The 16955-nt window shown below is 36.2% G+C and overlaps 1 protein-coding gene across 1 annotated transcript; it reads left to right on the forward strand.

The window, feature by feature from the left end:
* Nucleotides 1–822: 822 nt before the first annotated feature.
* Nucleotides 823–2561, forward strand: LOC132036018 (chlorophyll a-b binding protein 4, chloroplastic). The gene is made up of 2 exons (XM_059426240.1): nt 823–1036; nt 1777–2561. The coding sequence occupies exons 1-2, from the start codon at nt 891–893 to the stop codon at nt 2426–2428; spliced, it is 798 nt and encodes a 265-aa protein (XP_059282223.1). The 5' UTR covers nt 823–890; the 3' UTR covers nt 2429–2561.
* Nucleotides 2562–16955: the final 14394 nt, after the last annotated feature.

The raw sequence follows: 16955 nt of genomic DNA on the forward strand, positions 1-16955 counted from the left end.
ATCCCGAAGGAATATGAGATGCTACATGAACGTTACGCTCCGAACGTTAGCTCCAAAAGCTTTTCTGAAGAGTTCCAAGTGAGAGTACACTTGGAAAAAAAATGAGTAAATAGGTTAAAACTTGCTTAAACTATTATTGTTGTACAAATTTTATACCTAAATTATTGGGTTTGACAGATGTCCCTTGAATTCATAAATTTGTTGTGTCAAGTGAACTTATTTTTAATACTTTTGTCATATCCCACATGCCTCTCAATAAGTTATCCCAAATGTTTTGCTACATATTCAACTGAAGGGTTTTAACCTAAAGCGAGTTATAGTCTAGAGGGAATAACAGGAACTTCAAATAATTTAAGTACGAATATCGCAAAATAGTGATAGTTTAGGGGGTTTTTAACCTATTCACCTTAATAGAAAAATTATACCTCCTGTTTGATTTTTGTCCCGAAAAATGCTGACCGTTAGTATATTGGCTCATTTTAACCTCAAACTTTACAGATTCCATATCATATTAATATCCACATAAAATAATTTTCATTTGCTGAGGTGGAGATACAAGTTGGATATTGTTGGGTCTTGTATAACAGGTTCATTGTACATTTGCGAGAAATTCCCTTAAAACACCTCAGTGACTGCATATCTGAAAACTGAAAGAAAAATCTCACCCAACAGATGTTGTAACGCCACGTGGCATAACAGAGGCCTCTATCTGCCATAGGAAAATCACAAGGGAAATCCAAATACATAACATGAACCAATCAGCCATTGCTGACTTGTACATATGTAATCCTCAAAATCCATTATTTTGCATATATAGCCACCTAGCTCCCTCTTCCTTTCATATCATAAAAAAGAAAAAGAAAAAAAGAGCTTCTTTGAAGTAAGGAGAAATGGCCACTTCTGCAATTCAACAATCTGCATTTGTTGGGCAGGCAGTTGGTAAATCACAGAATGAGCTTGTTAGGAAAGTCGGCAGCTTCAATGGTGGCCGTTTTACCATGAGGCGTACCGTTAAAAGTGCTCCTCAAAGCATCTGGTATTTCTTTCATTTCAAATTTAATTCTTCATCTATATACCTTTTATACTATTCTTTTGATACTTAATCGTGATGTACGTGTTAGTTTGCGCGCACCTTGACTAGGTTAATTAGCACAGTTATTAGGTAACTCTGTGAGATATGAGAAGAAATTGTTTTTGCCTCTGTTGAGATATGAACTTGAAATCTCGTATTTTTCAACCTTTTTTTTTCCAAAAAAAAAAAAAAAACTAATTTTAGAGAAATCATTATCTAATCTGCACTTAACACGCACACACACACAAAAAAAAAAACGAATGAAGATTGTGATCATTCAACGTCACACTAGAAGTACACCAACTAATTGGAAGCAAAAAGTACCAAAAAGTAGTGATGTATCCAAAACCTAGAAGCAATGAGTTCTACTGTTTTTGATGCATATATATAGTTTTATTCTTACACATATATGTAAATACAATATAAAAAAAGTACTATGTATTTTAGGATAGCTGCAAAGATTTTCTGCTAAACTTCTTGTGTTTACTCTATATTTTCCATAGGCAAAAGAGTCTTTATTACTGTAGTGCAATATTATTGAAGCTCTTGCACTATATAATAGCATATGGTTGCTCTAGGAATTTTTTTCATACATGTACAACTAGCCATCAATTGGTTGCGCTTTATAATAACATCTAATCTAGTAAATTTGAGTGTCTTTTTTACATGAATTTTGATTTTGACATGGTTCATTGATCAAATAGGTATGGAGAAGACCGCCCAAAATACTTGGGCCCATTCTCTGAGCAAACCCCATCATACCTCACCGGTGAGTTCCCAGGTGACTACGGTTGGGACACTGCTGGACTCTCAGCTGACCCAGAGACATTCGCCAGAAACCGTGAGCTTGAGGTGATCCACTGCCGTTGGGCCATGCTTGGTGCTTTGGGCTGTGTCTTCCCTGAAATCCTTGCCAGGAACGGTGTCAAATTCGGTGAAGCTGTTTGGTTCAAGGCTGGAGCCCAAATCTTCTCCGAAGGTGGACTTGACTACCTCGGTAACCCAAACCTCGTCCATGCCCAGAGCATCCTCGCCATTTGGGCTTGCCAAGTTGTCCTTATGGGCTTTGTTGAAGGATACAGAGTTGGTGGAGGCCCACTTGGTGAGGGTCTTGATAAGATCTACCCCGGAGGTGCCTTCGACCCACTTGGTTTGGCTGATGATCCCGAGGCTTTTGCTGAATTGAAGGTGAAGGAAATCAAGAATGGACGTTTGGCTATGTTCTCTATGTTTGGATTCTTCGTTCAGGCTATTGTTACAGGAAAAGGCCCAATTGAGAACCTCTTTGACCACGTTAATGACCCAGTGGCCAACAATGCTTGGGCTTTCGCCACAAACTTTGTTCCCGGAAAGTGAAATAATTAGTATGTAATCTTGTTAAATTTGGGTTAATGAAGTTTTATGCTTTGTGAAAGATTGGCTTGTATCTTGATGCACTATTTAACTTGCTGATGTTTTACCAACATATAGTAATGTTTCTCAGTTTTCTCATTTTGTCTTTTTACTCTAAAGTATGATATTCGCTTTGCCCTTCTAACATTTTTTTGGTGGAATGCCCTTCAAAGGCGCTGGTCTTTAATTTTCACCCTTCGCTTAAAAAAGTGACCGAAAATATTCCGAATTTCTGGGTTCGAACTGCCGCAGTCAAAAAGAAAAAAAAATTTCACAAGACAAGGCTTTCACAAAACCTCTACCTTAAGGCCTAACTTTTGCCCGAATGGGCTTAATTTTGTTATTGCCTTAAGGCCTAATTTTGCTACTTAACTTTGTCTAGCGAATTTTTTAATTTTTTTTTTTTTTTTACTAAGCCGGGGTTGATCCCAGAATCTCAGGGTATTAGCTAGAGGACAAAAATTAAAGACCACCCCCAAATAAGGTCAATCGTGCAAATTGCCCCAGTTCCAATTATCACATTTTGGTTACTGAATTCTGCACGCAATGACCTTCGAATTCTACATTAGAAACACAATTATGTAGTTTTCTAGAAATAGAACTAGCGTACAAGTATGTTTTCTTATCCATGGTAGAGATATCACCTTGAATGAAAACGAAAAATATGAAGAAAAATAAAGGATTAAATCATGAACATGTACTGTTCAGGTGGCAGCAAAAGTCCTTTACATGGAACTCGGAAGCATTCTGAGGAAATAAATTCCTCAAATTCATTTTTTAGTATATGGATTCATGCCATAAATTTGATAAGAATAGTGAGGACAAAGCATTAGTCTAACTAGAGGCTGAGTGAGAATTTTAACTAATTGTATTCAAAATATAAAAAAGTAAATACACCAAGAATTGAAGGAGATTTAACATATCTAACACAGTGTGTCTTCGATGAATGAGTGTCAATTGATTCACCTTGGACAAGCATAGCTCCACCACTGAATTTGCATAAGGATATTGAAGAACTATTGTAATTCAGGGAAATCAGTAAGTAGTGAAATGGAGAAGATGATTGAGAGAAGGAGACAAGATTGAGAGGAAGAAGAAGATTTATTCATCAAAGCTTAAAATGATAAAATGTACAATAACCACCTTATACAGTGATCAACTTAGCTTAACTAACTAAGTAGGATATTAACTAACTTTAATGACACTTAACTGATCTTAACTAACTCTACTAACTGCATTAAGATATTTACAGAATTGCCCTTCTATACATATTTAAGTGACACCAACACTCCCCCTCAAGTCAAGTTAGGTGGGAGAAGATGTTCAAAACACTTAACTTGCTTTTGAGATACTCATGTTGAATCTTGGTTACCCCTTTTGTAAATATATCAACTGGCTGATCCTTTGTGTTGATGTACTGAGTAGTTATGAGACCTTATTGGATTTTTTCCCTTACAAAGTGTCAATCTATTTCAATATGTTTTGTCCTCTCATGAAAGACATGATTTGCAGCTATTTGTATTGCAGCCTTGCTGTCACTAAACACTGTAACTGGTTGTGAAACATTCAATCCCAAATCATTTAGCAGACCTATAAGCCAAGTAAGTTCAGCTGTAGTTGATGCAAGACTCACACGTACTCAGCTTCTCCTGAGCTTCTAGAAACTGTGGTTTGTTTCTTTGACGTCTAAGATTCCAAAGACTCTCCAATCTTAATCATGAAACCAGTCACAGGCTTCCTTGTAAGAGGACAAACAACCCAGTCTGCATCACAGTATGCAGTGACTGTGTTGTTGCAGCTGCTTGATAGAAGTAGTCCTTGACCTAGTTCATTTTTTATGTACTTTACAATCCTCATTGCAATATCCATATGTGTTTTCTTAGGTTGTTGTAGAAATTGTCTTAAGGTTTGAAATTCAAATGCTATATCAGGCCTAGTTACTGTCAAGTACAGTAACTTGACAATCAGTCTTTGATAGATTCCTGATCTACCATAGGATCCTCTTTAGCATTAACTTCACTGTATTCATCAGACTGCTTTAAGTGTTCATCATATTGCCTAGATGTAGGTTTTATGCTATTGTCAATAGGAGTAGTTGATGGTTTAGCTGCTAACACACCTACTTCATAGATGAGTTCTAGAATATATTTTCTCTGATCCATTGTAATTCCTTTTCTTGATCTAGCAAATTCAATCCCTAAGAAATATTTCAACTCTCCAATATCCTTCATCTTAAAGGCTTGTTGTAAAGAGTCTTTAGTATTCTGAATAAGCTCTATACTGCTCCCAGTGATGAGTATATCATCTACATAGATTAGTACCACTATAATTCCTTGATCTGATTTCCTTATGAATAGAGAATGATCATGTTGACTTTGTCTGAAGTTAAACTTGGTCAAAGCCTCCGATAACTTTGTATTCCACTACCTAGGTGCTTGTTTTTATCCATACAAGGATTTAACAAGTCTGCATACTGCATTCTCCCCACGCTTTTAAATCCTTGTGGCATTTCCATATAAATTTCGTCACTAAAATTACCTTGTAAGAATGCATTATAGATATCCATTTGATGGATGTGCCATTGTTTTGTAGCAGCCAAAGCTAACACAGACCTGACAGTTACCATTTTCACAACTGGTGAAAACTTTTCTTGGTAATGTATGCCCTCTTTTTGACTATATCCTTTAGCAACAAGTCTTGCTTTGAATCTTTAAACCTCTCCACTGGACTTGTATTTGATTTTATATATCCACTTACAACCTATGGTGGATTTCCCCTTTGGCAGTGACACCACCTTCTAGGTGTTATTGTTCTCTAATGCTTGGATTTCATCCTTCATAGCTAGTATCCATCTTGGATCATTACTTGCCTCAACATAATTCTTTGGTTCAGTTTCATGAGATGTAGCAGCAACATAAGCTCTATACTTCTCTGATAGTTGATCATAGCATATATAGTTGTCTAAGTTGTATGAAACATCTTGATGAATATTCAAAGCATATAAAGTCCTTCATCCACACTGGCGGTTGTTTACCCCTTGTGGAATGTCTTATAGAGGTAGTAGGCTGAATAAGTGTTGATTGGATTGGTATTAGAGGTATTTGTGGAGGTTGAGGTATTTGTGAAGGATGATCTGGCTGTTGTTATGCAGTTTGGTTAGCTGGTTGTTGGTGGTGGTGGTTTGATTGATTTTGTGGATTGTCCTTAGATTGATGGTGATTATTTTCTGGTGTTTCAAGATTTTGATATCCTTCTTGTGTATCCAGTAATGTTTCAGACTGGTTAGGCTGAGGTTGAGTGATTCCACCTGATCCAAGGCAGATGAGCATTCTTCTGTGTGAAATAGATTTGAACTAGTATCTAGCAATACAAGACTGACTTTCTGCACTTGATTTTGAAATGGAAAAACTTCCTTTTTAAAGGTTACATCCCTGTTGACAAAGAATGAATTGGAAGTTAGATCAAGTAATATATATATATAGCTTTTTGAACCTTAGAATATCCCATGTGAATAGCTATTTTTGCTCTAGGCATCAGTTTGTCATGCTGATTGATGTCTTTAGCAAAACACAAATATCCTACTACCTTTAAGTGATTCAAAGATGGTTTTCTATTATGCAGCTTTTCATAAGGAGACAAACCATTCAATACTTCACTAGGTAATCTGTTTATAATGTAGACTGCTGCAAGTATGCAATGCCCCCAATACTTAATAGGAATATGTGTCTGAAATCTAATTGCTCTAGTTACTTCTAATATGTATCTATGTTTTCTTTCAGCTACACCATTTTGTTGAGGTGTATATACACATGTAGTCTGAAGTATGATTCCAAGTTGTTTGAACATGCTTTTACACACAGAATTAAAAAATTCAGTGCCATTATCAGTTCTTATCATTTTGACAGATTTCTCAAACTGAGTTTTTGCATAAGTGAAGAATTGTTGTAAAGATACACACGCATCAGACTTCTGCCTAAGTAAAAATACCCAAGTTAATCTAGAACAATCATCAACAATTGTAAGAAAGTATTTATTGCCATAAAATGTTGGAATCTTTTAAGGACCCCATATGTTTACATGCAATAAATCAAAGCAATTAGCACTCCTACTAGTACGAGTCTGAAAAGGTAATCTTGTTTGTTTTGCACATGGACACACAATACATTGACTAATGTCATCCTTTATTGTTTGTAAGCTAATAGGTAACAACTTCTTAAGTACTGATACTGATGTGTGGCCAAGTCTCTTATGTCATAGACTCATGTTTATTTTGTAGTCATCTCCAACTTTTTGTACTAATAAAGCAATGTTTCTTTGAACTCCATTTTGATCCAAAGAGAGATAAAGTCCAACAACTTCTTTACCAATTGATATGATCCTACATGGCACACTTCATCTAAAGACTTACATCCAAAGCCAAGTTATGAAACTTCAAGCTCTACAAGCAGCATGGATGATAAGGATGGCATTGAAGGCCTCTGGAGGCTCCTACAAGCCACACAAGATGGCTTATGATGTGTGGAAGGTGGCTTGGGAGTTGATTGAAAAAGAAGCTACTAGAAAGGGGACCAAATGCGCAAATGGCTAGCAGTGCAAGAAGGGTATAAACGCAAAGCGGCCAAACGTGCAAACAGGGTCATTTCTGCAAATTGATTACACTTGCAAACTTGGATAAGATCGGGAGTTGGCTATTTGTGCAAGGAAGAAACATTTCGAAATCCAAGTCAACATCCCAACTAGCCAAACAAGGCTCTTGCCTCATTAATGACATTTTTGTAATAACTTAGTCTTCTTTAGTCTAGTAGTATAAATACTAGACTTAGACATTTCATTTATTAGACATTTCATTTACTTAGATTATGTTGAATTGAGATGAATACTCTACGTTGAGTGATAGTTTGTTTAGTAAAATTAGTGTAGTGCTAATCTAGTGTTTAGTGATAGTTGATTATGGTGGATTCCATTGTTGGCTATTGAACCCGTTTTCCATTGATTTCATGTAAGAGTTGTCCATTTGTGGATTCATTTGATTGACTCTTAATTGAATTCAAATAGTATAGGTTCGTTAGTAGGAATCGATTAGGAGGGTTTGAATTTTATATATCCAAATTTGCCTATAATTCCTTTACTAATTGGGTCTTGCTTTTATCCCTCTTCTTCTCATCCCAAATTCTTCACTTCTCATCCCTTGATTTCTTCGTTATCTTTATTTTCGCGTATTTGTTGTTTGAATCCGTGTCTTCCACAAGCCGGATCGTATCATTTGGTATCAGAGTTTAGGCTAGAGTGTTGTTTCTACAATCCTCAATCCTAGGTTTGAATTTTGAAAATCCCAAAAAAAAAAACCGAAAATTTGTTGTAGTTTTTTGGTGGATTTGAGGTCAAATTTGAGCTCCTTGATATTAAAAACCGCTAGATTTCAAATTTCGTGGCATTTGGAGGTGTTTTGAAAATTCTACCATTGTTGAAGGTTGAAGGTTTGAAACTTGAAAGTGGGTCTTGGTAATTGAAGGTGAAATTAGCTTCAATCGGTGTTGGGCTTTGTTCTCCTAGTTGAGAGGAGCTTAGATCCGAATTTTGGTGCAAAAATAAGTTGATTTGGAATTTGGGTGTTCTTCAAGTTCATAAGCATCTTCATATCTTCATAGTGAAAAAGAAGACTTAAAAGAGTGTTTGATTCAAAGTTCTTCAAGTCAAGAGGCTAAAAGGTGTTTGTGGGCCCAAGTAAGTATCCAAAAAAAAAAATCAGAAATATTAAGTCCAATTTGCTGATTTTTCAAAAAAAAAAATGCCACGTCAGTAGCCTAACGCGCTTCTGCAGGCGCGTGGCCCACAGATTCAGAGAGCAGATTTTTCAAAAAAGTCTCAAATTTTTCTAAGTGTTGGCAGATTTTGGTCCAAATTTGAGGGGGAATATCTTTGTGTGTATAAGGAGTTATGGGACTCATAATATATCAAAATTCAAGTTCAGAGAGTCTACTTTCTAAATCAACAAGCTGTTCGTCAATCAGAGCTATGTAGAAATAGTTATGAGTGTTTTAAAAAGACGCTGCAAGCAGCTCCGAATTTTCTAAGTGTTGGCCAAAAACTTCTCAAATTTGTCTAAGTGTTTGGCCAAGGTTTGTTCACTTCTTCTTCTCATTTCTTTGATTCTCCTAGCTAATTAACAACCAGTAATTGATCCTTACTTGGTTGTTAACTAGTTCTTGAGTCCGTATTTCTTTCGTGCCAATTCCTTTCAAGCTTTTCTTGTTTTAATTTCGTTGGAAATTCTTTGGCTCTTTCCGTTAGTTTTTGAGTCGTCCGTCATTCATTAAACAAGAATCCATTCTTCCACAAAGCTTAGCAATCTTGTGAATTGATTTGGGATAAGAGGTTCTTTACAACTTTGGAAGAAGCACTAGGTTTAGATGTAAGGTGAGTGCAAATACGAGTGACGTGATGAATTTTTGCTACTAATGTGTTTGCTAGTTTTTGCAGGTACAATGTTTATGTTTGGGAATTTGGCATTGCCTCCTTGTAGTATCGAGGCGTACATGGCTCAACTTGTGCAAGAGAGAGAGAACCTATTCGTTGCAAATGTGCAAAATTCCAACGTGGAGTGGCCAACCTTGTGTCCAAAATCTAATGAAGAAGGTTACTTCGAATGGGAACACAAGTTGGATGAGATTTTTGAATGTTACCACTACTTGGAAAAAGAGAAAGTGGAGCTACCTTCTAGCACCCTCAAAGGGATTCTTATAAACCATTGGGAGCATAGGAAAGGAAGAGGGAACCCAATTGAGACTTGGAGTGCCTTAAAGGAATTTTGGAGGTATTGCTTTGTCAATCCATACGGAAAGAAAAAAGACACCAAGCACATTTCTAACCCTTCGAAGTGCATTTTGGGAGCTCATTCCCTTTTCAAAGAACATGAGAGATACAAAATTGAGAGGAGTAAGGGAGAGCTATGTGACAACTCTAGAGCGGAAAAAGGAGAGATTGTGCGGAGTGACGTGAGGGAGTTGTCACAACATCATTCTAACTTTTTTACTTCTTTATCTTGTTATGAAGACTCTTTTGTAGGTACTCAAGGAGATAAATTACTAAAGAAGTCATCATGTGAAGAACTCCCATGCTTGAAAGAAAGAATGGAGGCCAAGACCATCCCTCCAATTGGTCAAGTGGGCTTACCATTGGTAGCTCAAGGTAAAGAAGATCCTTTGAGTGCACAACGAGGTAAAGAAGCTTATCCTAATACTCTTAATTCTTTGAGGGATCTTGATGCCGGATTGAGTATGAAAGATAGTTTACCATACATTAAGCTTAATGACTATAGTTTACCATGCATTAAGCTTAATGACTCTTTACTATGTGTTGAGCTTAATTGGTCTTTGATGAATATTGACAATGTGGTTGATAGGGGTGATCCAACACTAGTTGATCCTATTGATGACTATCTTGACTCTTCTTTTGAGTTTAAGTTGTATCCACCTAGTGTTGATCTTCTTGATATGCATGTTAGTACATTGTCATGTGAGTTGTTAGGACACCCACTAGTTGATCCTAGCGATGACCGAATTGAATCTTCTAGTAAGGTTGATTTGTGTCCAACTAGTGTGGATGACGATTGTTTTGGTCAACTTGCTTATATCGATAGTCCACTAATTGAGAAATGTTGTGATTTGCTTAATGAATCTCAATTTAGTGATGAAGTTAGCCAAGTTGATATTGAATGTGAATATGACACACCACCCGTGTTTGACAATTATGGAGATGAGTCTCACGACCTTGATTTGTTGTCATTTGTTGAGATTCAAGATTCTAAAGGTGTTATGTGTCAAGTAGATAGTCATGAGATTGAAAATGCTTTGAAGAATGACCTTTGTCTTTTTGAGAGTGAGATTGCATGCTTTGATCATTCATTGGTCATTGATTCTTCTCTCTTTATAGAATATGCGTTATTTGATATTGACATGACTATTGGGAATGATGAACCTAGTGGGGTGTTTGGTAATGTTGAGCATTTGGTTTCCTTTGGAGACTATAATGTGATAGGTAACCCACTATGGAATGATGACACTCTTTCCCATGATGGAGACCTCCCTTGGTCCAATTGTAATCCATTTGTGGGGAAAGAAAGTGAACAAAACAAAGGTGGACCTTGTTTAGAAATTGCCAATTATTTCTTTCATGCTCAACTTCATAGTAACCTATTGGATGATCTTGTTCTAGATTCTAGTTGTGAGGTTACACTTGAGGATGACATAGAAGAGGAAGTTGTTTTACGCAATACCTTTATTTACTACTTGTTTGCATTTGATGATGCTTATGTGTATATTTTGGGTGCATCTTATGTTAAGGGAGACTCTTATAGGGTAAATGATTGTGTCCTTAACCCTACTAGGTGGGTAATCTACCCATTTGATCCGGGTGATACCTCGTGTGATTTAGGGACACTATCTTAGAAGAGTCCTTTCTTGAAAATTGAATTTTCATGGTGCTTCATGTCAAATAGAACCAATGTAGTATTACATGCTTCATATTTTTTATCCATTGGTTTTATTACTTCACCCTCACGTCATGAATCTTAGAGGGATCAACTTCTTGATACCTCACGTGTGCAAATGTTAATCATGATTGTCATTGATGTGTGGTTGTACCACAAATTTGTTCATCCTTAGCATGAACACGTGACTATGGTTTTGTGTGCTAACCCTCAATCCTTGAGGAGTATGTTTTTGTGTGTCTTCCCTTGGGTTTTGCTAGGTACGGATTTGAGGATGAATCCTTTTGAAGAAGAAGAGGACGATATGATCCTACATGGCATACATCATCTAAAGACTTACATCCAAAGCTAAGTTATGAAACTTCAAGCTCTACAAGCGGCATGGATGATAAGGATGGCATTGAAGGCCTTTGGAGGCTCCTACAAGCTACACAAGATGGCTTATGATGTGTGGAAGGTGGCTTGGGAGTTGATTGAAGAAAAAGCTACTAGAAAGGGGACCAATTGCGCAAGTGGCTAGAAGTGCAAGAAGGATATAAACGTAAAGCGGCCAAACGTGCAAACAGGGTCATTTCTGCAAATTGGTTACACTTGCAAACTTGGATAAGATCGCGAGTTGGCTATTTGTGCAAGGAAAAAACATTTCGAATTCCAAGTCAACATCCCAACTGGCCAAACAAGGCCCTTGCCTCATTAATGACATTTTTGCAATAACTTAGTCTTCTTTAGTCTAGGATTATAAATACTAGACTTAGACATTTCACTTACTTAGATTATGTTGAATTGAGATGAATACTCTACATTGAGTGATAGTTTGTTTAGTAGTGTAGTGCTAATCTAGTGATTAGTGTTTAGTGATAGTTGATTATGGTGGATTCTATTGTTAGCTATTGAACCCTTTTTCCATTGATTTCATATAAGAGTTGTTCATTTGTGGATTCATTTGATTGACTCTTAATTGAATTCAAATAGTATAGGTTCATTAGTAGGAATCGATTAGGAGGGTTTGGCTTTTATATATATCCAAATTTGCCTATAATTCCTTTACTTGTTGGGTCTTGCTTCTATCCTTCTTCTTCTCATCCCAAATTCTTCACTTCTCATCCCTTGATTTTTTCATTATCTTTATTTTCGCGTATTTGTTGTTTGAATCCGTGTCTTCCACAAGCCGGATTGTATCACCAATCCTCTTCACCCTTCCAGTGAAGAGATCCTGAAAAAGGCAAAAATTAGGAAAGAAAAAAGTAAAACACTGCAGTTCTTTGGTTAGTTTAGAGACAGATAGTAAATTGTACTTGAACTTAGGTACATGAAATACATTTGAAATGGTACTATAAGGTGATATAGAACAAGAACCAGTGTATGATATCCCCATTAGGTAAATGAACACCTTTGGAGTCTGTAGTCTCAACTATAGTTGTTTTATGAAGCACATTGGGACTAGATATCATGTCGTTTGTGGCACCTGTGTCCACTATCCACTCAGGACATTTAGGGGCCAATAAGGCCCGATACTGCATACCTTTACCTTCTGCATTTACAGAGTTTGTAACTGGAGTTTGAACACTTGCTGCATTGACAGATGCATTTTCAGCTCCTGAATCATTTGTGTGTGTGTTCCCTAGCATATTAATGATCTGTTCATAATGACTTTGAGTAAATGGTGCACCACCAGTTTGATTCACTTGATTCATTTGACCGGTACCAACCATACCAAGATTTTGTTGATTGTATGTCATCATTTTCCCATTATTCTGAGGAACTCGACCCATGTTTCCTCCCATTACAGGCACATTAGTGTTTTGACCATATAGAAATTCATTTCTTCCATGACTATTATCCTCCACACATACATTATAAGCAGCACTATGACCATGACCTGCATTTCCTCCTTTCTTGAACCTATAATCCGATGGATATCCAACCACTTTGAAATAGTTCTATTTACTGTGTCCTTTCAATTTACACACCTCACAGTATAGATTGTAATTTCTCTTGAACCTTGGATTGCCACCATTTCTTGGATTTCCATTCCCAGTAGCACATTAAAATCCATTAGTTCTTGAGTACATAGCACCTTCAAAATTACCAACAACATTTACAGGATTACTGCCTAGTAGGCTAGCATTTGCTGCAAAGATTTCTTTGACTTTCATCACTAATTACCATTGAGTATGCTTGGTTTACTAATGGAGTAGGACTCATCATAAGAATTTGACTTCTTGCTTGACTATATGAGTCATTCAATCCCATGATGAACTGAAACAGTTTCAGTTTTTGCAAATGAATCACAAACTCCTTAGATTTATCATAGTTACATGCAGGGGTTGGAACTAACCCATAAGTTTTTCAACCTTGAAAAATACACAGATACAGAGGCATTTTCTTGGGTTAATGTGGCTATTTCTTTATGCAGGTTGAAGGTTCTTGAACCATTAACCATGGTAAATCTTTCTTGCAATTCAAGCCAAATAGCCCTACAATCTGTAGCATACATGATTCCTCCAAGTAGATCTTTAGAAACATCATTTATAATCCAAGACAAGACTATTGCATTAACTCTTTCCCAATGACTCCACATGATTTCTGGGAAAGATTCTTTGGTACAACTACCATCTACTAGTCCCATCTTATTTCTACCCCCACAAAGGCAATTCTCATTGAATTATACCATAAAGAATAGTTTTCGATACCTTGAGTTGAAATGAAATAATCTGAATTCCACTCACGTCTGATGGCTCTTGAGAACAGTGCATGTGTATAATCCAAACCCAAAGTTTGATTCCCAGAACTTGCATTTTGTGATGAAGTAGGCCCATTCACGTTTGTAGTTGGAACTGCTCCAGAATTTGTAAATGCACCATCACCACTTTGTATTCCATTAAACACAGGAACTGATTCGTTTGTCATTGTTTTTTATTTCAAGAATTATAGCGGAAGCAAGAACAGAAATTATTCTATTAAGATTATCAGAAATTGAGAATTGACACAGATTTTGAGCCGTGAATCTTTATTGCTTTGATACCATGTTGTTATTCAGAGAAATCAGTAAGTAGTGAAATGGAGAAGATGATTGAGAGAAGGAGATAGAAGAAGAAGATTTATTCATCAAAGCTTGAAATGATAAAACGTACAATAACCACCTTATATAGTGATCAACTTAGCTTAACTAACTAAGTAGGATCACTATAAGAAAGTATAGAAATGGCAACAAAATTTTTTATATTTGGCAACAACTTAGTTTTATTGTTGGCAAATGAACTTTTTTGTTGCCAAAGAATTTAATTTTGTTGCCATAGTATTGATTATTGTTGCAAAAAGTACTTTTCGCAACAAAAAAAAAGTTGTTGCAATAGCATCCATTGGAAAAAGTTCATGCAACAAAAAAAAAAATTGTTGCCAAAAGTACTTTTTGTAACAATAATCAATCTATGGCAACAAAAAAAAAATTGTCGCCAAATATTTTTTTTTCTTGTAGTGGATATTAACTAACTTTAATGACACTTAACTAATCTTAACTAACTCTACTAATTGCATTAAGATATTTACATAATTGCCCTTCTATACATATTTAAGTGACCACAACAAGAACTTCTTTTGGTATTTTGATACAAGAATCAGAAGTTAGTTTGAGTGAACTTCGTTGGCAGCTGACTTGGCAATTCAGTTAGGATTAGTTAGAGTTGTTAGATAGACAGTTATAGTTGTTAATTGTTCAGCTATTGTAGCCTTGATTCAGTTTAGTCGATGCCTTGTAGGCTATATAGCCAATACTGTAAATGTACTTGATTCATTCTATTCAAGATATACAAGTCTATTCTTTCTCTCTATATACAACTCTCTCATTTTAGCTTTCTTCTCGGATTAATCCCTGAACTAGCTTCTTCCCTTCCTCGAGTTGAATCTCCTGGATTGACCATATTTCATCAATTATCATTCGGGCATCAATTGGTATCAGAGAAATCGATCCTCGGCATTGCGATTAGGGCTTAAAGAAAGAACCAAGTTAAATCAGTAGAAAAAATGGAAGACAAGCTATCGCAAATTCAAGAACAGTTGCAGAAACTGATGGAGGTTATGACCAGTATGAATGAAAGGGAAACCAAGACTATTAAGACAATGATGGGAATCAAGGAAGCCATTGGAGTTATGACTTAAAAAGGGAAAGATAACGAGCAGGCGAGTGCTGAATCATCAATCAGCAAAGTTTGTTCAATGGATAGTCCTCTTGAAGGGAGAAACAGAGAATCTCAGAATGGTTCAGCGCATAATGGACATGATTCTTTAGCAAAGGAACCTGAATTTCTTGAAGACATGCTTCTTGCCAGACTTTTTATAGAAGATGAAGGTGATGTACCTTCTGAATTTGGAAGAAATGTAGCCGCCCCTTACATGTTCGATCAAATGCCTGAGAGAAATGGGATGTCAAGAAATAGCATAATATCTTATTATCTACCTTTGGCTTCTTGGTACTCTACTCAGGTTGGTTATTTCAATGTGAATTCTTGTAATACTTTCATGATGGAATATGAGAAAATTATTTTGGGTAATGGAAGGGAGAAGCATAACAGAGTTGGTGCAAAGCAAGGGGGATTGGATAAGGTTGTTGTTAATAAGGGCCAACAACAATTCTTTCACCTCAAATATGATCGAATTAGGTTTCCGGGGGTGAAAAATGCATTTAATGGTAGAACTTGTGATGTTTATTCAAGAGCTGCTTGGAAGGAAGTGCTTTCATGGCAAGCTTGTTCGCCTTCCCTTGGAAAGATGAGTTCGAAATCTTTTGGGCGGACTAAATTTTTTTTGGCTGTCAGTAGATACTTTAGCCATATCCTGTTGGTACTAAGTCCTTATCGTCATCTACTAAAGCTATTTTGGAGAGGAAATTGGTGAAAACGAGTAACAAGCCTGTTTGTCATGTGTTGATCAAATGGACTGGAATTGAAGCTGAACAGGCTATTTGGGAGTATCTTACAGAGCTGCAACATAGGTTTCCATCCTTTAATCCTTGAGGACAAGGATGTTCTTTACGGAGGGGTATTGATACAAGAATCAGAAGTTAGTTTGAGTGAACTTCGTTGGCAGCTGACTTGGCAATTCAGTTAGGGTTAGTTAGAGTTGTTAGATAGACAGTTATAGTTGTTAATTGTTCAACTATTGTAGCCTTAATTCAGTTCATTCAATGCCTTGTAGGCTATATAGCCAATTCTGTAAATGCACTTGATTCATTCTATTCAAGATATACAAGTCTATTCTTTCTCTCTCTATACAACTCTCTCATTTTAGCTTTCTTCTCGGATTAATCCCTGAACTAGCTTCTCCCCTTCCTCGAGTTGAATCTCCTGGATTGACCCTATTCCATCAATTATCATTCGGGCATCATATTTAATCTCTCTTTTTTGGATTGGGGGTTGAGTTTGGGGAAATGTATGGAAAAGTTTAATAAGAGAAACAAGTCAATTTGGAATAAAAAAAGATTTATTTCAGCCGAAATGATGATATACAATAGCCTTCCAATAATTATGTTCGTTTAAGGGGAGAAAAAAAAAACAGGATAGTCCTTTTGTAAATTATGAATTGCGCTCCTTTAACATTCTCACCCAAAGGAGTTGATAAGAAATGTATAACGTGTTAACATGCTATGTCATTGATGGACAATTTATAAGAAAAATAGATGGAATAACCATCATCAAAGGTAACAATAGAGTGATACGTAATTATCTATGCTTAATTATAGGTTAGAAATTTAAGTCCAAGGACTAGAGTCACCTTTAGTAGGAAGTGTTTTACCTCTAAAGTGGGACTTCGTAACACAAATTAAAATCAATAGGCCAAGAAAGTCTAAAAGTGGATTTTCTCACATTTAACGCGAACCAATCTGGCCTATAGCACATATCAAACGTCGCATAAAAAACTAAAAAATAAGAAGTATAATTGAGTAAATAATTTCCCACGACCAATTACAAATTGAATAGAAAAAATAACTTTATAAATATTTTCAAA

Source organism: Lycium ferocissimum, chromosome 11 (assembly GCF_029784015.1).
Source record: "Lycium ferocissimum isolate CSIRO_LF1 chromosome 11, AGI_CSIRO_Lferr_CH_V1, whole genome shotgun sequence".
NCBI classification, from domain to species: domain Eukaryota; kingdom Viridiplantae; phylum Streptophyta; class Magnoliopsida; order Solanales; family Solanaceae; genus Lycium; species Lycium ferocissimum.